Source organism: Cantharellus anzutake (genome assembly GCF_015039405.1).
Source record: "Cantharellus anzutake strain C23 chromosome Unknown EI90scaffold_21, whole genome shotgun sequence".
NCBI lineage: Eukaryota > Fungi > Basidiomycota > Agaricomycetes > Cantharellales > Hydnaceae > Cantharellus > Cantharellus anzutake.
This window is the reverse complement of record NW_024066971.1, coordinates 68,622-88,466: the sequence shown is the minus strand read 5'-3', so window position 1 is coordinate 88,466 and position 19,845 is coordinate 68,622. Positions and strand designations below refer to the sequence as shown.

The window sequence follows — 19,845 nt, the reverse complement described above, 5'->3', positions numbered from 1 at the left end:
GCATGAAAGACGAGTGTAAGAAAGGACGGTTGCGCCAGCCTTCGATCAAGCTCCACCCACCTGATCGTATCCCGCGACCAATGCCTGGGCGGTCAAAGCCAGAAGACACCCCCGTTGCCGTGAAGAACAGGCCAATAGTGGTGATGTACTTCGGTGGACGTCTCATTGAGGAACTTCACTCGATTTCGCCTCTTACGTATTGGAATCGGCCGACTCCGGACATTCAGTTGTCATTGCAACTTGGAGACCAGAATGTCGGGGTTTAATCCCAAGTTCAAGTTTTCTGTCGCATTCTCTGTTCTCAAAGGTGCTGCAAGCTATCGTATCCTCACCACTCTGTGTTGAGCCGACTTCTTGTGTTGGTATGCGTAGGCCTCGAGGATTTCGCGCTGGAATGCATTGTTGAGACTCTCGACAAGTGGTATCATCGCTTTTATGGCCCCCGTCTCACCCCCATCACAATCCAGGCAGCAGGCGGCCTCTTTTCAAACCATGTCATTCTCCGATTCTGCGATCGCGATCACTTGCTCATGTGCCTCGATTGTTACACTGCTGGGGAAATGAAATGTGCCGACTCCGTTTACCTTGTTGTATCGGATAAGAATCTCGAGTCGGTCAGAAAAATGCTTCAAAAGTCTCATATCAATAGAGTACTCAAAGGAAATCATGACAAGGAACCAAGGTACCAGGGTACAAGAGCTTGGTCTGAAGGGAAACCGGAATGTATAGATGCGGGCACTTACCCTCCATCGGACCAAACATTCCTGCTGGAAGTCCGATCATTCGTAAGAGAGTCTTATGACGCCCTGAAGGATGTTTTGACGTTCCTGCCTTCGTTGGAACCATCCACCTTCAGAGGATCCTGCTACAATCCTTCACATACTCTACCATTTAGCACTGTTACCACTACTGAAATAGCGCAGTTCGTTGGTGAAGAAATCTATGACCTACTCAATGGAAAGGCACGAGACTGTTCCCCATTGACAACCGATGACAATTGGAGAGTTGACCTAACGCGGCCAACGTTGAACATTGGTTTGCGGATACTGGGAGTTCAGCCAGTGTATAGTGATAGGTTACTTGGATCTATTCGTGCGGCGAAACTCATACCTCCTGAGCATGCGCCTCGAGTCACATCCCAGCCAGACTTTCCTGCCGCGCTTTGCCTTCTCCTCGCCATCGCCTACCCAGATTACCAGCAACAGGTCTCGATTCCGCGCGGTCGGACATCACTGCGCTGCTCATCCGCTTATCTTTTAACACGGCTGCACCCGTTCTTCAACCCGATCCCTCTACGTCGCTATTTCCGTGCGCATCTGGAACCGGGCTCGGTGCTAATGGATCCTTTTTCCGGGACTGGATCAATTCCATATCAGATGATCCAACTTGCCACTCAGCAAAGCATTGGCGTAATTGTCATTTGTGCTGACATTCAGTGGAGCAATTTGGAGCAGATTGGCCGTTCAACCGTTCTAAATGAACAAATTGTCCAAACTGAAAGGCTCCAACCTGTTCAATGGGATTCAAGTGGTGTGGGGGGTGGTTTGAGGGGTTCTGTGGTGGATGGCATCGTCTCTGGTATGACATATCTACCCGAGTATGCGAGCAACAGGGTTCCACTGCTTCCATTCATCTAGATCTTCCTTATGGACATCGTGAACTGTCGCCTTCCGCTTTGCGTCGCCTGTATCCCAAATTTCTTGCGGAGCTTGGCAGAGTGTGTCGTCCCGGTGCCTTTGCTGTCCTTTGTACGGCAGCTGCTCCCTTGTTTCGCAGATGTCTATCTCATCAATTCATCTGGCAACCTCTGCACCTGGGGTGGGAGCACGGATGCACGGAACGAGAATTTTTTATTAACGGAATGAGAACATGGGTATTTCTCATTGAAAGATTGTAGACAAAGGGTTTAATGTTGAGATGGAGTAGATGCCTGGTATTGCCCACATCTGTGTGATCACATTATAACACTACTGTGCTTGGAGTACTCGAAATCAAAGCAGAACTCCACATTTTGTTTCATTTCAGCTGATTCTCTTACGTTACCTCTGGTAATATTTGGCAGCGACTGTGGTATTTCTGGACTGCCCAAGATGTTGGAGAGCAGCGCATAATGGTGCCGCGAGGCGCTAGCATGCAGGTGCTATGTTGTTCAGTCCGATTACGGCCAGGGGGAGGGGCATTTCCCGAAATGCCAAACGCAGGATACGAGGGCGTTCACGAGGGACGGCAAAACCTATTTCAGACGACATTTTAGATCAAGTTATAGGCCATATGTACAGTGAGAAATCGATTGTTAGGCGAAGGGTGTATGTTATGAGAAGGGAAAAATTAGTGTCTTCATGCACGTTTAGTTGCTCTGGCGCTGTTGTGGGGTCCGCAATTCCACCCTGAGGGAATATATGGTCCAAGCCCTTGACAGAATCGATGAAACTAATAAGGAGAATGGATTTTTGTTATCAAAGTTGAAAGCATTCAAGCTGACGACCCAAACTGTCTCGCATCCTGGCCACGGACAGCGTACAACAGTGGACCCGTCAGCAATTTCAGCAGCATCTTCTCCAGCCGCTGTACCGCATCTGTTGGCAAAAAAGGGCGGGGCTGGTGGTGAAGGTTTGGTTGGCGGCAAAGGGTTGGTCGGGGGTGGCAGGCTGGGATCGGTAGATGCAGGCCCGGCCGATGAAGGATCGCCTCTATTGTTAGGCTGTTCTAGGCCCTCCTCGCCTGCTGGGAAGTGTTCGCGCTTGATTCTTCTAGATCGGTGGTCCAGAGAGAGAGTCGCGTGCTGTGCGCTTCAGATATCACGAGGCATGGCCTGAGGTGCTTCTGATGTCTAACTTGGACACGATTTTCTACATGCCTATTGTCCCAGAGCACCTTTATTCCTTCTAGTTCGAAGTCAGTGATTGTAAGCTCTGCAGGAGGAAGCGCTGGCGTGTCAGTGAGCGTCTAAATTATATTTCCAAACTGCGCTTGATCCTTTTGAACAACGGGTGCACTTTACTGGGACATTCCCACATGGGTTCGTTTGAGATGGAGTGCTTGCTGGCTCATACAAGAATTTGGTGAGCCTGGCGCACATCGACTTGTTGAAGTCGACTCCTTTATTCATAAGAACAAACCGACTAAGGGGGCTGGGCTTGAGACAGAGGCTACATGGCTCACTAGAACGATCAATGGAGCCATCATAGCTAGAGGGAGGATTGCTGATGATCTTTTGGTCTCACTTTAGGTCCCTTCGTTACGGTAGCCGCGAAGCGCTACGTCATCATCTGACTCAACACCAACTTACACCTGACGTCATGATACCAACCAGAACCTTCCTTCATGTAGAGATGGTCCCTCATGTGCGCTACGGTGTTATGATGGGATAGCCGCACTGCCACGTCATCACGAGGCCGCGGGGTAATAAGATTGATTTATCTCATCATCATCTATTCAAGATTTACCCTCGTCATCGCTCTACCATGGGTGACGGGGCAGTTTCTTCTCGAGCAGCTGAATTGCGCGCCAAGATGGCTGTACTTCAAAAGGAGCTCGAAGAAGAGATATCTCGTGAAGAAGGGAAAAAGAGGGGTGCGGAAGCCATTCGCGTGTCTGCCACGCCATCTCCGAGTAAGGTGTATTCATAGCCGTCAGTATTCCGCTCGCTTACGGTTTTGGAATGAGCAGAGAGGCGTAAAACGCGCGGGGAATCTTCGCACAATACATCGCCATCCGCCACTTTTCCCCGAAAACGGCAGGGCGATTCTTTCCAACGAAAGCACGACATCTCTGCAACTCTCGGTAGTTCGTCCGGGTGGGACCACCCCAACACTCTTGTGCAGAAATCTGGTGTTGCTTTAGCGTTGGGCACATTCAATGCAACAGTCGGATCAGAGAACACAACGTCCATCGTGCCACCCAGGCATAACACGACTCCGTCGTCCTCAATGGGAGGTTCCTGGGCCACATTGTCAGGTCGCAGTGAAGATTTGACTGTGATTGAAGATCTGCAACCCGGGCCTTATCATTTCAACCCTCCTCTTGCGGACCCTCATTTCAAACGGTTGGAACCGCACTCGAACATCAATCTGAAGTATGTAGGCTACATCCATTCGTTTATTGTGTGTGATCTAACCATAAAGATCTCGAGCAACGGCACATGAAGTTGTGCAAGAGCATTTAAGAGGTCGTTTCTACATTTCCCCTTCAATGCTGTATTCTGTGGCCAGACTTGCAAGAGGCGGTCACAATTATGAAGTCCCTGTAGCCGGCGAATGGGTAACCATTGGAGTCATTGCTGAGCGCGGCCAAATATCGGTCTCACGAGGATATGGCTCGCGTGTTCAGCACTCAACGGCCGAGGCACAGGGTCAAAGCCAGCTCGATGATTTGTGTGAATCATCGCAGGGAGCATCTGAAGTGGTACACAAATCAGCAAAGAAGTATCTCACGCTCCGTCTTGTGGATTTTGGCCGTCGAGGACAGGACCCAACCACAGGGAAATCCGTGATCAAGGGCGATGCACTTCTCAATATGATCCTGTTTGAGTCTGATACTGTTTCCAGTCTCAAAGATGCAGGAGGTAGTGAGCAGCGCGTTTACAAAGGTGGAAGTGGAGGAGTATTTGAGGCGAGCTCGACACTCCGCGAAGGAGCAGTGATAGTCGTTACGAATCCTCGTATATTGAAGCCATTTCAGGTGAAACAACCCCCTCGGTCCGCTCGATCAGAATGCTCACGCTTTTCCACCAGCGAGCGAAGGACAAGCCTCATCCTATGGACAACATTTTTGCTATCACACCACAGCATGAGGCTTCTGTTATGATTATCGGCACGTCCCAGGATTTGGGCAAATGCTCGGCGTTAAGGCGAGATGGTACCACATGCAAATCATGGTACGACAGGCGGGTCAGCGACGTGTGCGAGTATCATATACAGAGAGCCGTCGAGTCCAGACGTGCGTCTCGTCCAGAATTCTCTTCAGCGTAAGAGTTTGGATTTTGGATTCGGGTAGAACCTATCGCTGACGCTTCCGAAGCACCGGGGGCATGCTCACAGGCCTTCGCAAGGGCAGAGCTGGCAGCACATTGTCCGATTACAGTCGGAAGCGGGGTCTTTTACCGAGACAAGGAAGTAGTGACCAGGCGACGAAAGATCCATCGTCAGGGACAGGAGCAACTTATGTATTCCCAGGTCATGTCGCGAGGTTCGACACGGGTGAACAATTCCCCAAACCGGGTCTACGTACTTATTCGCCCTTTCGTATTTCGAAACCCGGCCCGGGGCTCGGTGCCCAAGGCGCTGAGATCGCACAGTCGATGGAAAGTGGTACGGGACGCAGTCAAGGAATGGGGGGCTTGGTGTGTGCGGGAAGGTCTATCAAAGCGAGGGACATGATCAAAACACCATCTCACACCCCCGCTGTCACCCCACCGACAAGTCAGAGGTCTGTAACTTGCCCATTCTCTGCATCAACTATTCGTAGAATAGGATTTGACCCTTTGCGGATATCCCGAGAGCGCATCAAAGATAACGTGCAAATAGTGGGACAGTACCCATCCATTCTCTGATCGTTGAACTGATAATCTGACCAGCGTCAAGTCGTCGAGGAACTGCGCAACTCCCAGCCCAATTCCGAAGGAGGATCAAGTCAATCGGCGAAGGCGACTCGTCCATCCCGCGAGAGGGTAGGGAAGGCTCAAATAGATGCGGGTACTGAAAGCGATGAGGAGCTGGAAATTATATAAATTGATGCTAACTACGTATGTGTACTTCACTAGTGTATTCGTTAACACGGGTCACGAACGCTCCTTTACTGTAAGACATTGCTCCCTTCTCGACTTGAGGGCATACTGATATGATGTTGTCAACCACTTGATGTATCCGATGTCTTGAAGCCGGTTAGCTACTAGAAGTCGATGGTGAAGTGTCTCCAAGTCATCGAAGAGCAGGTATGGGGGAACTGTATCATCGGGGATCCAGTTGTCAGATGTCAGACGAACTAACCGTCGGGGTCCGGCTAGGCAGGTGCGGGCCGCTTCAGAAGACGGTCTAAGGTCAGGCCTATGTAGAACACTGGATGGAGGATATCGCATGGCGAATTCCCGAAGTAATTGCATCGCGCCGTCATAGTCTTCAGCACTGAGAGGATTCCGCATTAGTGGCATCGCCCTGTGGGAAGGGAAAGAAGGGCTTACAGCGCGCAGACCCGAATCATTGCCGCCCACATCTTGGTGACAGTACGAGCCAGTGGCACATTCCAAGACCCCGTTCCACCCTCGTCAGTCCATTCACGCCAAATAGACTGTGCCACGGGTAAAACTTCTCTTTTTTCCGCGGAGGTCCGGGGGTGGGCACATCGTTCCAATATTAGTTGATATGACCTATCCGACCTGGTTACCCCGCTCTCTTGGAAAATTTGGTCAAATATGGATTTCGCTTTCGATAGGGAGGAATGTGCGAGAACGACACAGAGGTAAGCATTCAGTAAATGTGTTGAGTGGGGCACATTCCAGTATAGTGACCTCGATTCCTCGTTTGAAGCATCGCGGGAGTCGAGAAATTGTGAGAACAGAGACGAAGCTTCGAGCAGGACCTCTTCACGGGTTGCAGGCAGAGCCACGGAGGATAGAGGCTGCCTCGAGTTGTACCGAAGGGGAGGGGAAGGGGGTTGAAGTGGTGGTTCCGGGCGCGTACCTGCATATGGGCGTCGGTCACCCACGTGCCGTAGTGAATGCATAGGCCGTGGTCGATATGATGCATAGGTGAGGAATACATTCGAGAGAACACGATCATCCAGTGTAAGTGAATCATCCCCGGATTGGTGTGCTCGTGTTAGTTCAAATAAGATCCACTTAGCCCGTCTCAAGTCGCCATTGCGCTTTGTACACTCAAGCAGCGCGACAAAAGTTGTTTGATCTGGTTTCAAAGACTTGTCACCCGAGCGAAACAATTCAAGCATTTCTTGAGCGAGCTGGAATGCACCGTGTAAATGATTTCGGGATTTAGCGCAAGCCAGGATGGTAGAATTGTAAGCTTCCCGGGTAGGCCGTATTTGGTGATCGGTGCTCATTTCAGCAAACAAGTCCAATGCACGCTCAGCTTGGGGTGTTGGTGCATCCGCACAGGCTTTGAGCATTACGCTGTATAACTGGGCGTCTGGCACGGGGTGCGCAACATAACGCATGTGGGAAAACATGTCCCATGCCAGTGCACGAAAGTCCGAGCGTGCGTATGTGAGAAGAGATCTGATGATGAATGAGTATGTCTTCAGTTGAGGCATAATGTTACGCTCCTCGTAGGAATGTATCAATCCGCAGGCTCTTTCGATCTGGCCGTTCCGCACGTAAGCCTTCACATGCAAGTGCACACCGGCTGAATCAATAGGTTTTCCAACTAGATACGGTGTCACTGATTGCTCTGAAATGACCGGGCTGCGGCTTACACGCGCAAAAAAGTCCCTGTATAGCCTCGAAGGCTGCAACCCGTCCTGAATCAGCTAGATCTTCCATCACGAATGATGCTAAGCCGGGAGGGACATTCAGTCCTGATTTCTTGAGAAGGATCAGCGTCAGGGGGCCAATGTTTTGCAAAGTGCACAGACCAACATCGTTTCGAGGGATCGGAATACTCCATTTTTGTCTCGCGATGACTTGAAAGGATATCGAAAAGTGTTGGAATGGGACAGATGAGGCGAGACTTACTAGATATCGAACAGTTTCGAACCATTCCTTATAGGATAGCGAAGGTGGCGAGGCTGAGTGTTTCTCCTTTGACGAAATAGGCGACAAGATATCATGGTAGAATCCCTCCAGGTTCTCCTCTGAATAATGAGGCGAACCGCTGCCCTGGTTCATCGGATAATGAGGTCAGACTCTATGACGAAGCTATGGCGTAGGTTACTGACCTGGACTGGTCCAACGACAGATAAAGTATCGTGTTTCTGCGAATTCCAATCGTGCCTTGAAACCTTCAGCACAACCTATTGGGTGAAGAAGCGAGTGCGTACCGATGACGGGCGAAGGGTTGTATACCTAAGCCATTCTCTACCGTCAATCTTCGCAAACTTAGGCGAAATATTTGCTGGACCACTGTCATGTGAGGGACCAAGATCGGCTGTCGCCGATGACTAAGTCTCAAAGGATCTCACCCCGATTCCACCTCTCACTTTAACACCAGCTCGAAAATAACTGTCTTTATCTCAATGTGTGGCCGTTTCGGCCTGCCGCATCTCGTGGGTGTCTTAGCCCCTTAATACATTGGAGACCCGCAGAAGCGGTTCCTTAGTCAATTAGCTACATAAACGTCTCCTACCCTTATCTTGGTGTTGAGAGGTTCATGGATGAAAACCGGTTTAGCGGAAGGTACGTGAAGAGCTGAGAGAGGAATTGTTTCTGACTCTTGCTGGCTAGATACAATATTGCACCTCGGTCGAATATCCCTGTCATCAGGCGTGAATCAACACCCCCCGAGGACCCTCACGCTCGCATGGGTTCACTTATTCTGCACACCATGAAATGGGGAATTGTTCCCCACTTCACTAAACATGATGGTTCACTGAATACCATCAATGCGCGATCTGAACATCTCATGGATGGTACCTCCGCTCTCTGGAATTCTCTTAAGAGCAAGAAGCGGGCACTCGTGCCGGCACAAGGATACTTTGAGTGGTTGAAAAAGGGGAATCATCGAATACCTTATTTCACCAAGTATAAGGATGACCACCTGATGCTCTTTGCTGGACTGTGGGATGTTGTATATCATGAAGGTTGAGTGTGTAGATTCCTTCACCACAGCTCATCTCAGTTGACATTCCATTCAGGATCTCAAGAGCCATCGTTCACCGTCACAATTGTCACGACTCAAGCCTCCAAGAGGCTGGCCTTTCTGCATGACCGCATGCCGCTTATTCTGTCTTCACAAGAAGACATTGAATTGTGGCTGAGCCCGGAAGATTGGTCCCAAAAATTGTGTGGACTACTTCACTCCAATGAATCGGATTTTGACTGGTATGTGTCTCAGCAGGTCTACACAGTATGCTTTGATGGTCTGATTACATTAGTTATCCTGTCCCTAAAGAGGTTGGGAAAGTTGGGACAAACAGTCCCACATTCTTTTTGCCTGTCTCCCAACGTAGGGATGGCATAGAAGCATTTTTTCAGAACCAGAGAATGAAGGTAGAAGGTAACTGCATTGTGTGACCCCAAGGGAGTGCTTATACATTGGCATTATGTATGACCACCAGATACACAATCTAGGTTGCATTTGAGCCAAAGTCAGGTTGGATGGCCACAACACTCTGGAGTTGTTGAGAACTTTGCAACTAAAAGTGTTAAGCAGCATGGTCCAGCAGATGAGGATGATGATCTGGTTAGTATTGTTATGTTTTGAGACATTTGCTGTGCCTTCACCTGTGTATAGATGCTCCCCAAACCAAAGAAGCAGAAGATTGATGGAGTACACAAACAGCAGAATGGGAAAATTACAGAATATTTTCCTAAGAAAGGGTGAAGACCTGTCAGCCCTTGCTGCTAATTTTACACTTGGCTCCAAAGTTTTTGCATGGCATGTGTTGTATTTACATTTGTATGCTGGACCTTAAGTACAAACAATGATCATTGAAGTAAGAGGGAAGCTTGCTTGAAGCTGAGGAAGTCCCCATGAGGAGGCACTGTCATATCTGTACAATCCTGACCTCCACTCTAGGCAGGATCCCAGTCTCTACTAAAGTAGAGGCTGGGACCCGACGGACCCTCTTGAATAGAGGTCAGACATGGAAATGCTGAGTAAGGGAAAGTTGAATAGTGTTCAGAAATGGAAGTGCCTCATAAGGGAATATGCATCAGACAACCAATAGAGCTGGCCATTCCATTCAATTTTTTTGTATTGTACATGTAGCCAGTATGACTCAGCACTTTCTCTTGTATTGTACATGAAGTTGGTATGACTGTCAGGGGACGATCCCCAGGTCCCCATGACCCCTCTCTATGGCCCACAGCCTAACCTGTAAACAGCCCTGTCCAGGGCACAATATACTGTGGGTAAGTGTAAGGGATTAACTATAATTCTGTCAGGGATGTGTCCAGGGTTGAGGCGGTCCGGGTGTAGTGCCCGGCGCTGAGGACCTCACAGGGGTGGATCGGGCATGCGACTGGCGGGCCCGATGTGGGACAGCTGTCCCTGGCCACTCAGACTGAAGTGGAAAAGGTGAGAAGAAGGTTACTTCTTGTCATATCCATACAATCCCGACCTCCGCTCCGGGCTCCCGGAACTCCAAAACTGATTCCGGAGCCCTACTTCCCTTCCGTCACCTTCTCCTTGCCGACTCCCAAGAGGTTATCCCACCTCCGGCTCCAACACCACCTTCGGTCCGACTCCGGAACATTCCGGGTCCGACCTCAACCTTGACACCTCCCAGACGAGCACGCAACACCTATGCCCCTGACTCCGGACCTCCGCTCCGGAATCCCATTTCATGTCTCTGTCTCCGGAACCTCCGGTCTTAGCTCCGACCTCGGACTTTGACCCCACCTCCGCTTATACCCATTGTATTGGTTAGCTCATTCCATTTAATTACGTTTGCCAATATTCCGGAGTTTAACTTCCGAGTTCGGACTTTCCGGACTTACCTCGGACCTTGCAACTATTGCATTGTCCTATTCAATTCTGCTATTCTCCCTCATTCCTATTTGGGCTGCTGCTTCCTTTCTATTCAGTCAGCTGGCCATTCCCCACTCCCATCCTCCTTCCTTCCTCCTTGGGCCTTGGCCCATCATTCCTCCTTTGAGAAACACCATTGAGTCAAACCCTTGACCCTCGGTGTTGTTCCTCTTTCCATCTCCCTTTGTCTCCTTTTCGTCCTACCCTTGTTCCTTTTGATTCCGGACCCCTCCTTATATACAATGTACATAGTAACTTGTAACCTCAGTCCGAAATCGACTTGAATTCCCCCAAGAGACTTCCCCTCTGCTAGATCCGAAATTAGGGACCCCCAGGACAACCAGCAATGGCACAGCGCTCCACCTGAGTCGCTGAGGCCGAGGTCTGTCATGACCAACAAATCCTGGGGCTCTGTCAGCGGCGAATCAATGCCGATAGGCGAATCCGCCGACCCGAAACCCAATCTAACCAGCCCCCAATCCGATTTCTGGCCCCCTGCCCTATCAACCATGCACTGCATCCAGTCCTCCACCCGCATCTGGACCTCTGCCCGCATCCGGACCTCCACCTGCATCTGTACCTCTGCCCACCTCCACACCCTCTGGACCTCTGCCACTCCTGGTTGCCCTCCACACCCTGTGGTCAGGCCAACACTCCCCTCCGACCTTGCTGGCCATCATGCTGCCCTTGTTTGTGACGGCACTGACGGACCACCCTCTGTTGCGGACTTGTCAGCACCGCGCTGATTTCCATGTCCCTTCACGGACCTGTGTCGGCACCGCACCGACCCCGCTTATTTGCGGACTTGTATCGGTGCCACGCGCTGACCTCCGCTTTTCTCTGGCCATCTTGTCACTCGGCAGCATACCATTCATTCCTTGCCGAGTGCCTATACTGTTCATCCATTCATTCGCTTAACTTGCCAATATTGGCACTTGATCCATGTGCTGATGCACTTCTTATTACCTGTCAATATTGGCACTTGATCCGCTTTTGTTTAGTTCATTGCCTCCCATTTCCCGGGCTCTTGTCCTTCATTCAGTTTGACAATCCCCGCTTATTTCCGCGCCGGACCGCACCGGACTGACCAGTCCTTCTGTGTTTCCCTCCTGCCTATTTATATCCTGTAAATACTTTCGGGGACCTTAGTCTGAAATCAACTAGAGTACCCCCCCCTGTCTGGTCTGAGTCTCTCCTTCTGCAAAGGGGGCTTCCCCCCTCTGAGTCCGTGCTCGTGGAGTCCGTGCTCCTCCTATAGGCCCGCTCCGCCCGCAAGTCTTGTTTGAAGTCCGCTGTAAGTGCCAGTTTGTAAATACAGGATCTTCCCCAAACGTCAAGCTCAGGGCACAGCGCTCCACCTGAGTCACTGAGGCCGCGATCCCACTCTGCTAACCTTGAACAGCGCTTCCGGACGCGCCGCATATTTCCGCCCGCATATCCGCGCATGCGCGCTCCAACAGACCTCTGCATCACCTCCGACTCCGACAATATCCCAGCCTCTGACAATAATCCCGTCTCTGACAAGGTCCTTCCATGCTAAGTCTCCGATTCCACTCCGGAGTTGTCCGAATCCGCATGTTCTAACACTTCTTTGGTTCCCACTTCAGGTACATTTATGTACATGCGGCTTGGGTCACATGACGGATGCCACATCATCCTTGGAGGCAGCTACAGCCATCCGGGTGTCCCCATGGGGATCCCGAGAGCATCCTGTCAGAGTACGGCTACTTACTCACCACTGATGACACTATAGAGCACCTGACCTATCCTGTTCACCATCCCCAGACTGGCATAGCCTGATCACACCCCTGGACTAGTACTGCATTTCTTTCTGTGAAGCGGCCCTGCTGAAGGAGCGGAGCTGGATCACCTTATGTAACCAGTTTCCTATGTCCAATAATGATATTAGAGTTTGTGCTGATTTGTATACTGACTGTGTTTTGGTTGCCAAATATGTAATTGTTCACTGTCTAAACAACAATAAACACCCCCCAACAATCTCACCTGACGTATAGATCGTCTATGGATAAAATTTTATATTGACTTTACTATAATTTCTAGTCAATATTACACCTAGATATACCACTTTTCAGTAGGACATGATTTTCCTGATAATTTACTGAAAGAAAATGACTAATAAAATAATTCTGCAATAAATGTTACTCAATACAGGAGTGACCAAACTGCTCTTTCTATTGCTTAGAGTGCGTGCTAGTTATCTAGCAGGTTCAGGATCGCTCACTTTTCTCCTGTGGTGTGATAACCAAATATTACTGAGAGATTATTCAATTAAGAAGTCCCTCCACCAAATTCTCACTAATTCTCACTATGACACTTTTGTTCAGCTGTCTAACTGACCCTAACTCACGCTTAGAGTGACGTGTTAGTTTTATATTAGCTAACAACTAATATTTGCTTTTATCTTTTGGAGCAAACGAACCAACCACTGGTGAGGAGAATTAAACTTATATTTCTACCTGAGGTTTGAGAGGGGGCAGAAGCGGCAGCCTTTTATGCTTTTCAGAGGCCTCTCTACTCCCATGCCTCGCACTAGTTACATGTGCTACATTTGTATTATAGATAGTTCTAGAATGATATAGGGGCTTGGGCTGTGTAAGCTTAATAATGGACTTAGGACATGACTCAGCAATAAGTAATTCAGTTCTTTGTCTTTTGGGCCGATCTTAGCGGGGTCTTGTAGCGCTAAAGCTATGCTCACACCGCCTTAATTACAAACGGTTATCTTTAGAAATGACTCAGCTATAAAGGAACTTTCTAGACTGTTCTCTAATTCACCCCTTTTTGTGAAGCCACATCATTACTAATGTTCTAGAGCTTTCCCAATTGATTAACTGATCCGCGGACTTTTGAATCACTTTATGCTTATGATCCGAGATCCAGATCATCAATCATTCCTTTGTTCCAATTTATTTGAGCTTAAAATCAAAAGGTTTTGATGAATCATGGGAAAATATACAAGATCCGGTTTTTTAGCATTTTCTCCTCTTCTGATGCAATCAAAAACTGTCCGCCCGCGCCGGAGAATACTCTGTCATATGGTATTTGGTTCGCCAGACTTTTGGGCGCCAATATATTTCCCTTGAGTCACATTACTTTTTGTAAGAATTAGCAAATAAATATATATGAATTATAAGGTGTTTCGCCGTTTGAGCGATATCTCCGTCAGTTTTGAAGCTTTTTGAATGAAACAAAACCGTGGATAAAGTTTAGAAACAGTCCTTTCAGATGGTGAAAATATTACAGTCAAAAGTTTACTGGTTCCCGAGATATTCACATTTCTTTCCCAATGTTCCTTCTTATTCTGCTGTCTATGTGCTATTTTCTTGTTGTAGGGATACATCCTTTGAATATTACACCTATGCCAGGTTCTAGGCATGCTTGTAGTAGATTAAATCTCATGCTACATGGGTGTGGATAATTTATAATGATCTTCTAATGTCTGTCCAGTCTCATAAAGATCATGAGATCTGTTAAACATCTGAACTTGTCACCTGATTGTTGACTATTCTGATAGATCATTGTTTTATTCTTTGAATATTATTTCTCCTACACCGCATAGCCGGGTGTGCCAACCTTATCATTCTCTGAGTAGTGAGTGAGGAAGGTAGTTTTCTTCTTTCACTTCCCCCTCGCTGCTCAGGTATGTTGTGCATAATATACATAATGTAATACAATTCACTTCCTCCTCGCTGCTCAGCTGGAGTCCTCAGCATGGACTGCATCCTCAGGGTCTCCCATTGAAGTGGACCTCCATCCTTCTAGTGACAACTCTGTCGACACCTCTGAGATCCTTGATTTGGATTCAGAGCAGCTCGGTGCCCTGACACATCCGCTGCAGGCGCATGTGCTGGGCACAGCAGGAAGCCATCTGGGGTGTCTGGGCCAGATGGGTTAACAGTACAGTGATACAAGGGAAGGTGGTCCATGTAAATAGAAGGAATAAACAAGAAGAGGGTGATGGGAAGAATGAAATAAAGGAAAGGGAAGAAAGAAGGAAAAGAAAGAAAGAAAAGAACAGAAGGAGGGAAGAGGGGAAGGGGGCATTGGGTGGAGCTGGGTCCGGGGGGCCAGGTGGAGCCGGGTGGAGCCGGGTGAGTGGGTGTGCCCTGACAAATTCTGATTATAGTGATGCTGTTATTTATTTATTTATTTGTGCCAAGATATGTAATTTACATATATATACCTTGGAGTAGTTGTAAAGGCCTGGTAGCCTTTTACCTCTACTCCATTGAATATACAGCCCATCAAAGCTTATGTTTAGATGGACTTACTAAGGCCTGAGGCGAATGGGGGAATGGAACATTACTGTCCCCAAAATAGTAAGCAAACCCTTCAGTAAGGAGATGGATAGATAAACAGTAGGTAAGGTACACTTGCCTACTGTGGGTAAGGAGATGAGAAGGAAGCTAACTTCTCATCTTCCCACAGTGGCCACAATATCAGGAAAACTTCTGGGAATATCCGGAAGTCACATGAAGGAAGAGACCTGGGGCCCAGGGCAAGCGGTGCATGGAGCATGCAGTGCAGAGTGCGCATGGGAAGTATAGCAACTGGGTCCAGGCTAGGTCAGGGTGTGTGCCCTGACAATGACTCAGCATTTTTTGTCTACTTCTTTTGTATTACTGTACATGTAATTATGGTGACTAATGAACTTCGACCATGTAAGGTCAGTGTAGGTGCCGACCTTGTATCTCCTAGTTCCTCAAGTCTGTCAAAGAGATAAGCTGTATAGAGCTATATTTTGACAGGTGTGGAGGAAAGGAGTTAAACTCCATTCATCTCACACTCCATTATATAAATATGTAATTACATTATTTATAGCAAGGGAATAAAGATGGTCAGCCTTGTCATATCCACCCACGGCCATCGACCTCCACTGCCTCCAATCCTTCCGGACCACCTCCACTCCTTCTTCACTAACCTCGGAGCTCCCATATTCCATAATCACCTCCACCTCCCTCGATGGTCACCACCCCCTCTTTTCAATATATTACCTATGCCTCCCTAAGTACAGAGCCCTGAAGGCTTCCGGACAGCTTCGACATCCGCTAGCGCACTCCTGCCTCCACTGGGCAATTCACTTGCTTGCCCTGCAAGCCCACCTTTGGGTCTATCCCTCCTTTCCATTTCTGGGTTATTGCCTGCCATTCCGCTAACCCCGTAACCTGACTTGTCCGTAATATTCAGTCGGCTAATGTTTAACTCTGTTAGCTCCGCTCCGCTCGGCCCTGCCATTCATGGGCCCACTCTCACTGTAACTATATATACTTAACTTGTACATAGGTTACACCTCAGTGATAAAATCGACTAGAGTTGATCCCCCTTTAGTTCTTGTTGCCAGTAAGTAAATTAGGGCACGGACGTGTAACTTGGCACAGTGCTCCTGGCTTGAGTCGCTGAGGCTGAAGCCCTCCACCATGGAGACAATCCTTCATCTCGATCTGGTCTCTAACAGGCCTCAAGGAACATCACTCCTTACAAACCACTTCGTCAATTCACACACCCTGGATTTGCCAACAGACTGACAACCCAAACCCTGATAGCACCAAACAGCACCTAAGTATCAGCATGCCTCCCAAATATGACCCTTTCATTATCTGTTATCCCACCCAACCCCAACCTGATTGCAATCTGGTTCAACTTCCATCAAAGAGAAAACTGTCCTCTGCCTCAGGTCAAGAGTTCAGGCAGCCACTCAATGACCTATAGGGAAAACCAAATTGAGGGTGAGTGGACGAGATTATGGTGTTAGAACTGGGTGAGGGTGGACGATTCCGGAGGGGAACCGGAGACTTAGCAAGGAGGGACCTTGGCCTCAGCGACTCAAGCGGAGTGCTGTGCCATTGCTGTTTGTCCTTTTGGTCCTTAATTTCATAGGCGGCGAGCAGGAAGTCTCTAGGGGGCATTTCAGGTCGATTTTAGACTAAAGGCCTAAAACGAGTATGTACAAGCGCCGATATATATAATGGAGGGGGCGAAAGCACAAGGAAACAAAGGGGGTCCGAATCAGAACGAACGTGTCCAAACGGGAACAAAGGGATGACAGAAGCGGAGCGGTACCAAAGGTCATAGGGCAGAACCTGTGGTACATCCGAAAGGAGGTAAGGAGGGCGAAGCCCAGAGGGGCAGGAGGATGAGGGGAAGTGGGGATGATGACTAACTGGCTAGAATGGGAAGAAGCAGCAGTCCAAATAGGGATGAGGGGGAAACGCAAAAGATACATTACAAGCGGCGAAAGTGCCGAAGATGATCCGTGGAGCTCGGAGGTTGTGGAGCTTACAGAGGTTATGGAGGTGGGGTTGAAAGTCTGAGGAATATTGGCAATGGTGTTTATGTAGTATGAGGTCACCAATGCAATGGACTAAAGCCGAGGTGGAGTCAAAGTCTGAGGTAGGAACTATGATGGAGTCTTGGAGCGAAGGTACGAGTGGTGTCCGAGTATGGGGTATGGGGCAGCGGTGAGAGGTTGTAACTTGGCGGAGGGCTGGCGGAAGAGAGTCAGAGGGAAGAGAGAGGAGAGAGGAGAGGAAAGGTGTCAGGTCCGAAGGTGAGTGTCGGAGCGGACGGGAGGAGGGTAGGAGAGTGACGGAAGGGTGGAGGTGTCATGAGGAGGAGTAGGAGGAGGAGCGAGAGGAGTGATGTTCAGTCCGAGATGAGTATCGGAGCGAACAGAGATAGGGTAGGAGAAGGACCGGAGGGTGGAGGTGGCATGAGGGGTGAGGGGAGGTGTGGTGTCAGGACCGAAGGTGAATATCGGAACAGACAGCAGTAGGGTAGGACTCTGAAGATGGAGGTCCAGGAGTCGGTTCGGGATCGAGTACGTACGGATATGACATATGGTAGACTCTTAATTAGGAAGGATTACCACAAAACAATAGTAAATACATGCTTTGAGGTTGTTCCTCCAACACACCCTCTCAAACAAAGAAGAAAGTAACAGTCTGACATAAATATATAATGTGGAAATAAAAAATTATCAGATTGAATGAGAATGAAGCGGTGAAAGAAATGTGGAAGGGGTGAAATCCAATGGATGCATGGCCAAGGTTGTTAGTCCATTAATCAACAGGGATTTTGTGTCTTCCAATTTTGAGTGGATGCCATGCCAGGCAGTTGGTGGGGTGAGCCTTCTCAGTGATCCCAGATGTCCAACTTGTCCAAAGTGTGCATGGGGACCAATACAATATTTGAAAGGGAGAGATCACCCTCTGAATCCACAGTGTGCTGTGGTAAGGCAGTCAGGGAGTAGCCCCAATGACCTGCTGGTACTAGGTGCAAGGTGTCATATCCATACCAACTCTGCCCAACCTCTGACCTACTCCGCCACCGTTCTGGTTCACCTCCAGTTCATCCCCTCCCTCACCTCTGCCATACCCTCTGGTACACCTCTGGTCCACCTCCACCTCCGATCTCCGGTACCTTCTCTGGTACCCCTTATCCTAACCATAGAAGGTTATTAATATTTCTACCTACCCAATATCACTACGGACCTCCTAGGACCTCCACCAACCCTGCAAAGGTTTTCCCACTATCCAATAGCTGTTGCTAATTCCACCCTTCATCTACCCACTCCACAGTGCTCAATAAGGCGATTCTCTCACAAGTTCGCCAACCCGGCAAGTGGGTAAGTCCATCTTGGGTTTTCCCTTTGTTCCTATTTGTCTTGTATTATGTATATAAGTCATGTACTGTAGTTGATGGCACCTCAGTGCAAAATCGACACTAATGACTATTCCCCCAGAGTTCGCACCCCCTCGTTCTGAAGTTAGGGACCCAACACTAAGCATTACCGAACGTAGGCACAGCGCTCCCCTCTGAGTCGCTGAGGCCACAGTCCTTCGGCTCGTCCTCTACCTCCGGCCTCCCTTCTGGGGAAAGGTCCAGGCATGCTTGCTCCCTCCTCGCTGTGTCCTGACACAAGGTGGGATTGGGTTGCTGCCTTTGAGCATGTGCAATTGGACCATGGGAAAATGGAAAATGGTGACATGGCAAGGAAGGGAAGGGAAATAAGAGTGTTGCATGCCTGTCTGAGGACTTTGAAGGGGTGCCAAGCCCGACCTTAAGGATGGGTGCCAGACTGGACTTGTGTGCCCAAACAAACTTGAAGAATGCCACACACCAGCCTTAATGGTGGATGCCAGGCTGGACTTTAGTGCCCAAAACAATGCTGTGTAGGACCTAAAAGGATGCCTGGTGTACAGGACTTAACAGATGTTGCATGGGACTTAAGATATGGGGGATTGCCCCTGCCTCTGCTGAGGACTTATTTGAAGGTGGTCAACTGTGCTTTGACCAACTGCTGTGAGAGTCAGGTGGACTTAATACCTAAGCTTGTCCAGGTGAGCCACCTGGGCTCATGGTCAGGGCACACCCACCTGGCCCAGCTCCACCTGGACCCACTCCACCCAGTGCCCCACTCCCCTTTCCCCCTGTTTCCCCTTCCCTCTACCTCTTCTTCTTTGTTTCCTTTTCTTCCTACTACACAGATGACTTCCTCTATATCTATGTATTGCTGAGCTGCCTGCAGTGTCAAACATGCCAATTCTGGTGCAGATGGGGCTCCACTAAGGGGTTCCGGGAGGCCAGGTAGTGGACTGAAGCTTCTCCAGGGTAGTCAGAGTCTGCAGGCTATACAAGAGCCTTTGAAGGATGTGGCCTCAGCGACTTGGAAGGGAGCACTGTGCCTCCATTACATCTGGTGTCCTTAATTTCATAGGGCTGGGGAATCTTGTAAGATGGGAGTGTGAGTTGCTCATTGGGGAGGTGTCATATCCATACATACCTGATCCCGATTCAACTCCTGGACCCTTTCCACCACCTCTGGAGTCTTACCCCTATCCCTGTCCCAGTAACTGCAAAAAAGTGTAATACCAAGTCATGAAGGGTCATGAATTCATGACATTTCGTGAAGCTGCACAGAAATTCATGAGGATTCATGAGGGTTCATGCAGGAGCATACACAGTCATGCAGTCTCATGAAAGTTTTCATGATGTTTCATGAACCTCCATGAACCCCCATGACCAAATATAACCAGTTCAAGTTGGAAATTGACAGGACACATTATGCACCCCCATGCCTTCTTATGAATGTTCATGAATGTGCATGACTTTCCATGAAGAAGAATAGTGTCATATTGTCAGGGCACATACCCTGACCTAGCCCAGACCTGGACCTGCATCCAGA

At 49.0% G+C, this 19,845-nt stretch overlaps 5 protein-coding genes across 5 annotated transcripts; 4 read left to right on the top strand and 1 right to left on the bottom strand.

Annotated features, from left to right (window-relative positions):
- The first annotated feature begins 54 nt into the window (after nucleotides 1–54).
- EI90DRAFT_3055605 (uncharacterized protein) lies at nucleotides 55–2,064 on the top strand. Its single transcript, XM_039060155.1, has 3 exons — nucleotides 55–307; nucleotides 373–1,578; nucleotides 1,638–2,064. Exons 1-3 carry the CDS (start codon nucleotides 253–255, stop codon nucleotides 1,895–1,897), a joined length of 1,521 nt encoding a protein of 506 aa, XP_038916391.1. The 5' UTR covers nucleotides 55–252; the 3' UTR covers nucleotides 1,898–2,064.
- A 2,085-nt stretch (nucleotides 2,065–4,149) lies between these two features.
- EI90DRAFT_2919190 (uncharacterized protein) lies at nucleotides 4,150–4,970 on the top strand (the record flags this gene model as incomplete). Its single annotated transcript, XM_039054697.1, has 2 exons — nucleotides 4,150–4,680; nucleotides 4,734–4,970. Coding segments are annotated over 2 exons (768 nt in total), but the record flags the coding sequence as incomplete, so codon positions are not given.
- Nucleotides 4,918–5,829, top strand: EI90DRAFT_889212 (uncharacterized protein). Its single transcript, XM_039068198.1, has one exon. It carries the CDS (start codon nucleotides 5,030–5,032, stop codon nucleotides 5,549–5,551), a length of 522 nt encoding a protein of 173 aa, XP_038916389.1. The 5' UTR covers nucleotides 4,918–5,029; the 3' UTR covers nucleotides 5,552–5,829.
- Nucleotides 5,768–8,078, bottom strand: EI90DRAFT_3289113 (uncharacterized protein; the record flags this gene model as incomplete). The annotated part of the gene is made up of 7 exons (XM_039067150.1): nucleotides 5,768–6,152; nucleotides 6,179–7,376; nucleotides 7,426–7,534; nucleotides 7,585–7,632; nucleotides 7,685–7,828; nucleotides 7,888–7,942; nucleotides 7,990–8,078. The coding sequence occupies 7 exons, from the start codon at nucleotides 8,076–8,078 to the stop codon at nucleotides 5,780–5,782; spliced, it is 2,016 nt and encodes a 671-aa protein (XP_038916388.1). The 3' UTR covers nucleotides 5,768–5,779.
- On the top strand, nucleotides 7,883–9,614 carry EI90DRAFT_888391 (uncharacterized protein). Its single transcript, XM_039068197.1, has 7 exons — nucleotides 7,883–8,344; nucleotides 8,393–8,748; nucleotides 8,803–8,989; nucleotides 9,043–9,164; nucleotides 9,226–9,260; nucleotides 9,321–9,350; nucleotides 9,402–9,614. Exons 1-7 carry the CDS (start codon nucleotides 8,319–8,321, stop codon nucleotides 9,489–9,491), a joined length of 846 nt encoding a protein of 281 aa, XP_038916387.1. The 5' UTR covers nucleotides 7,883–8,318; the 3' UTR covers nucleotides 9,492–9,614.
- Nucleotides 9,615–19,845: the final 10,231 nt, after the last annotated feature.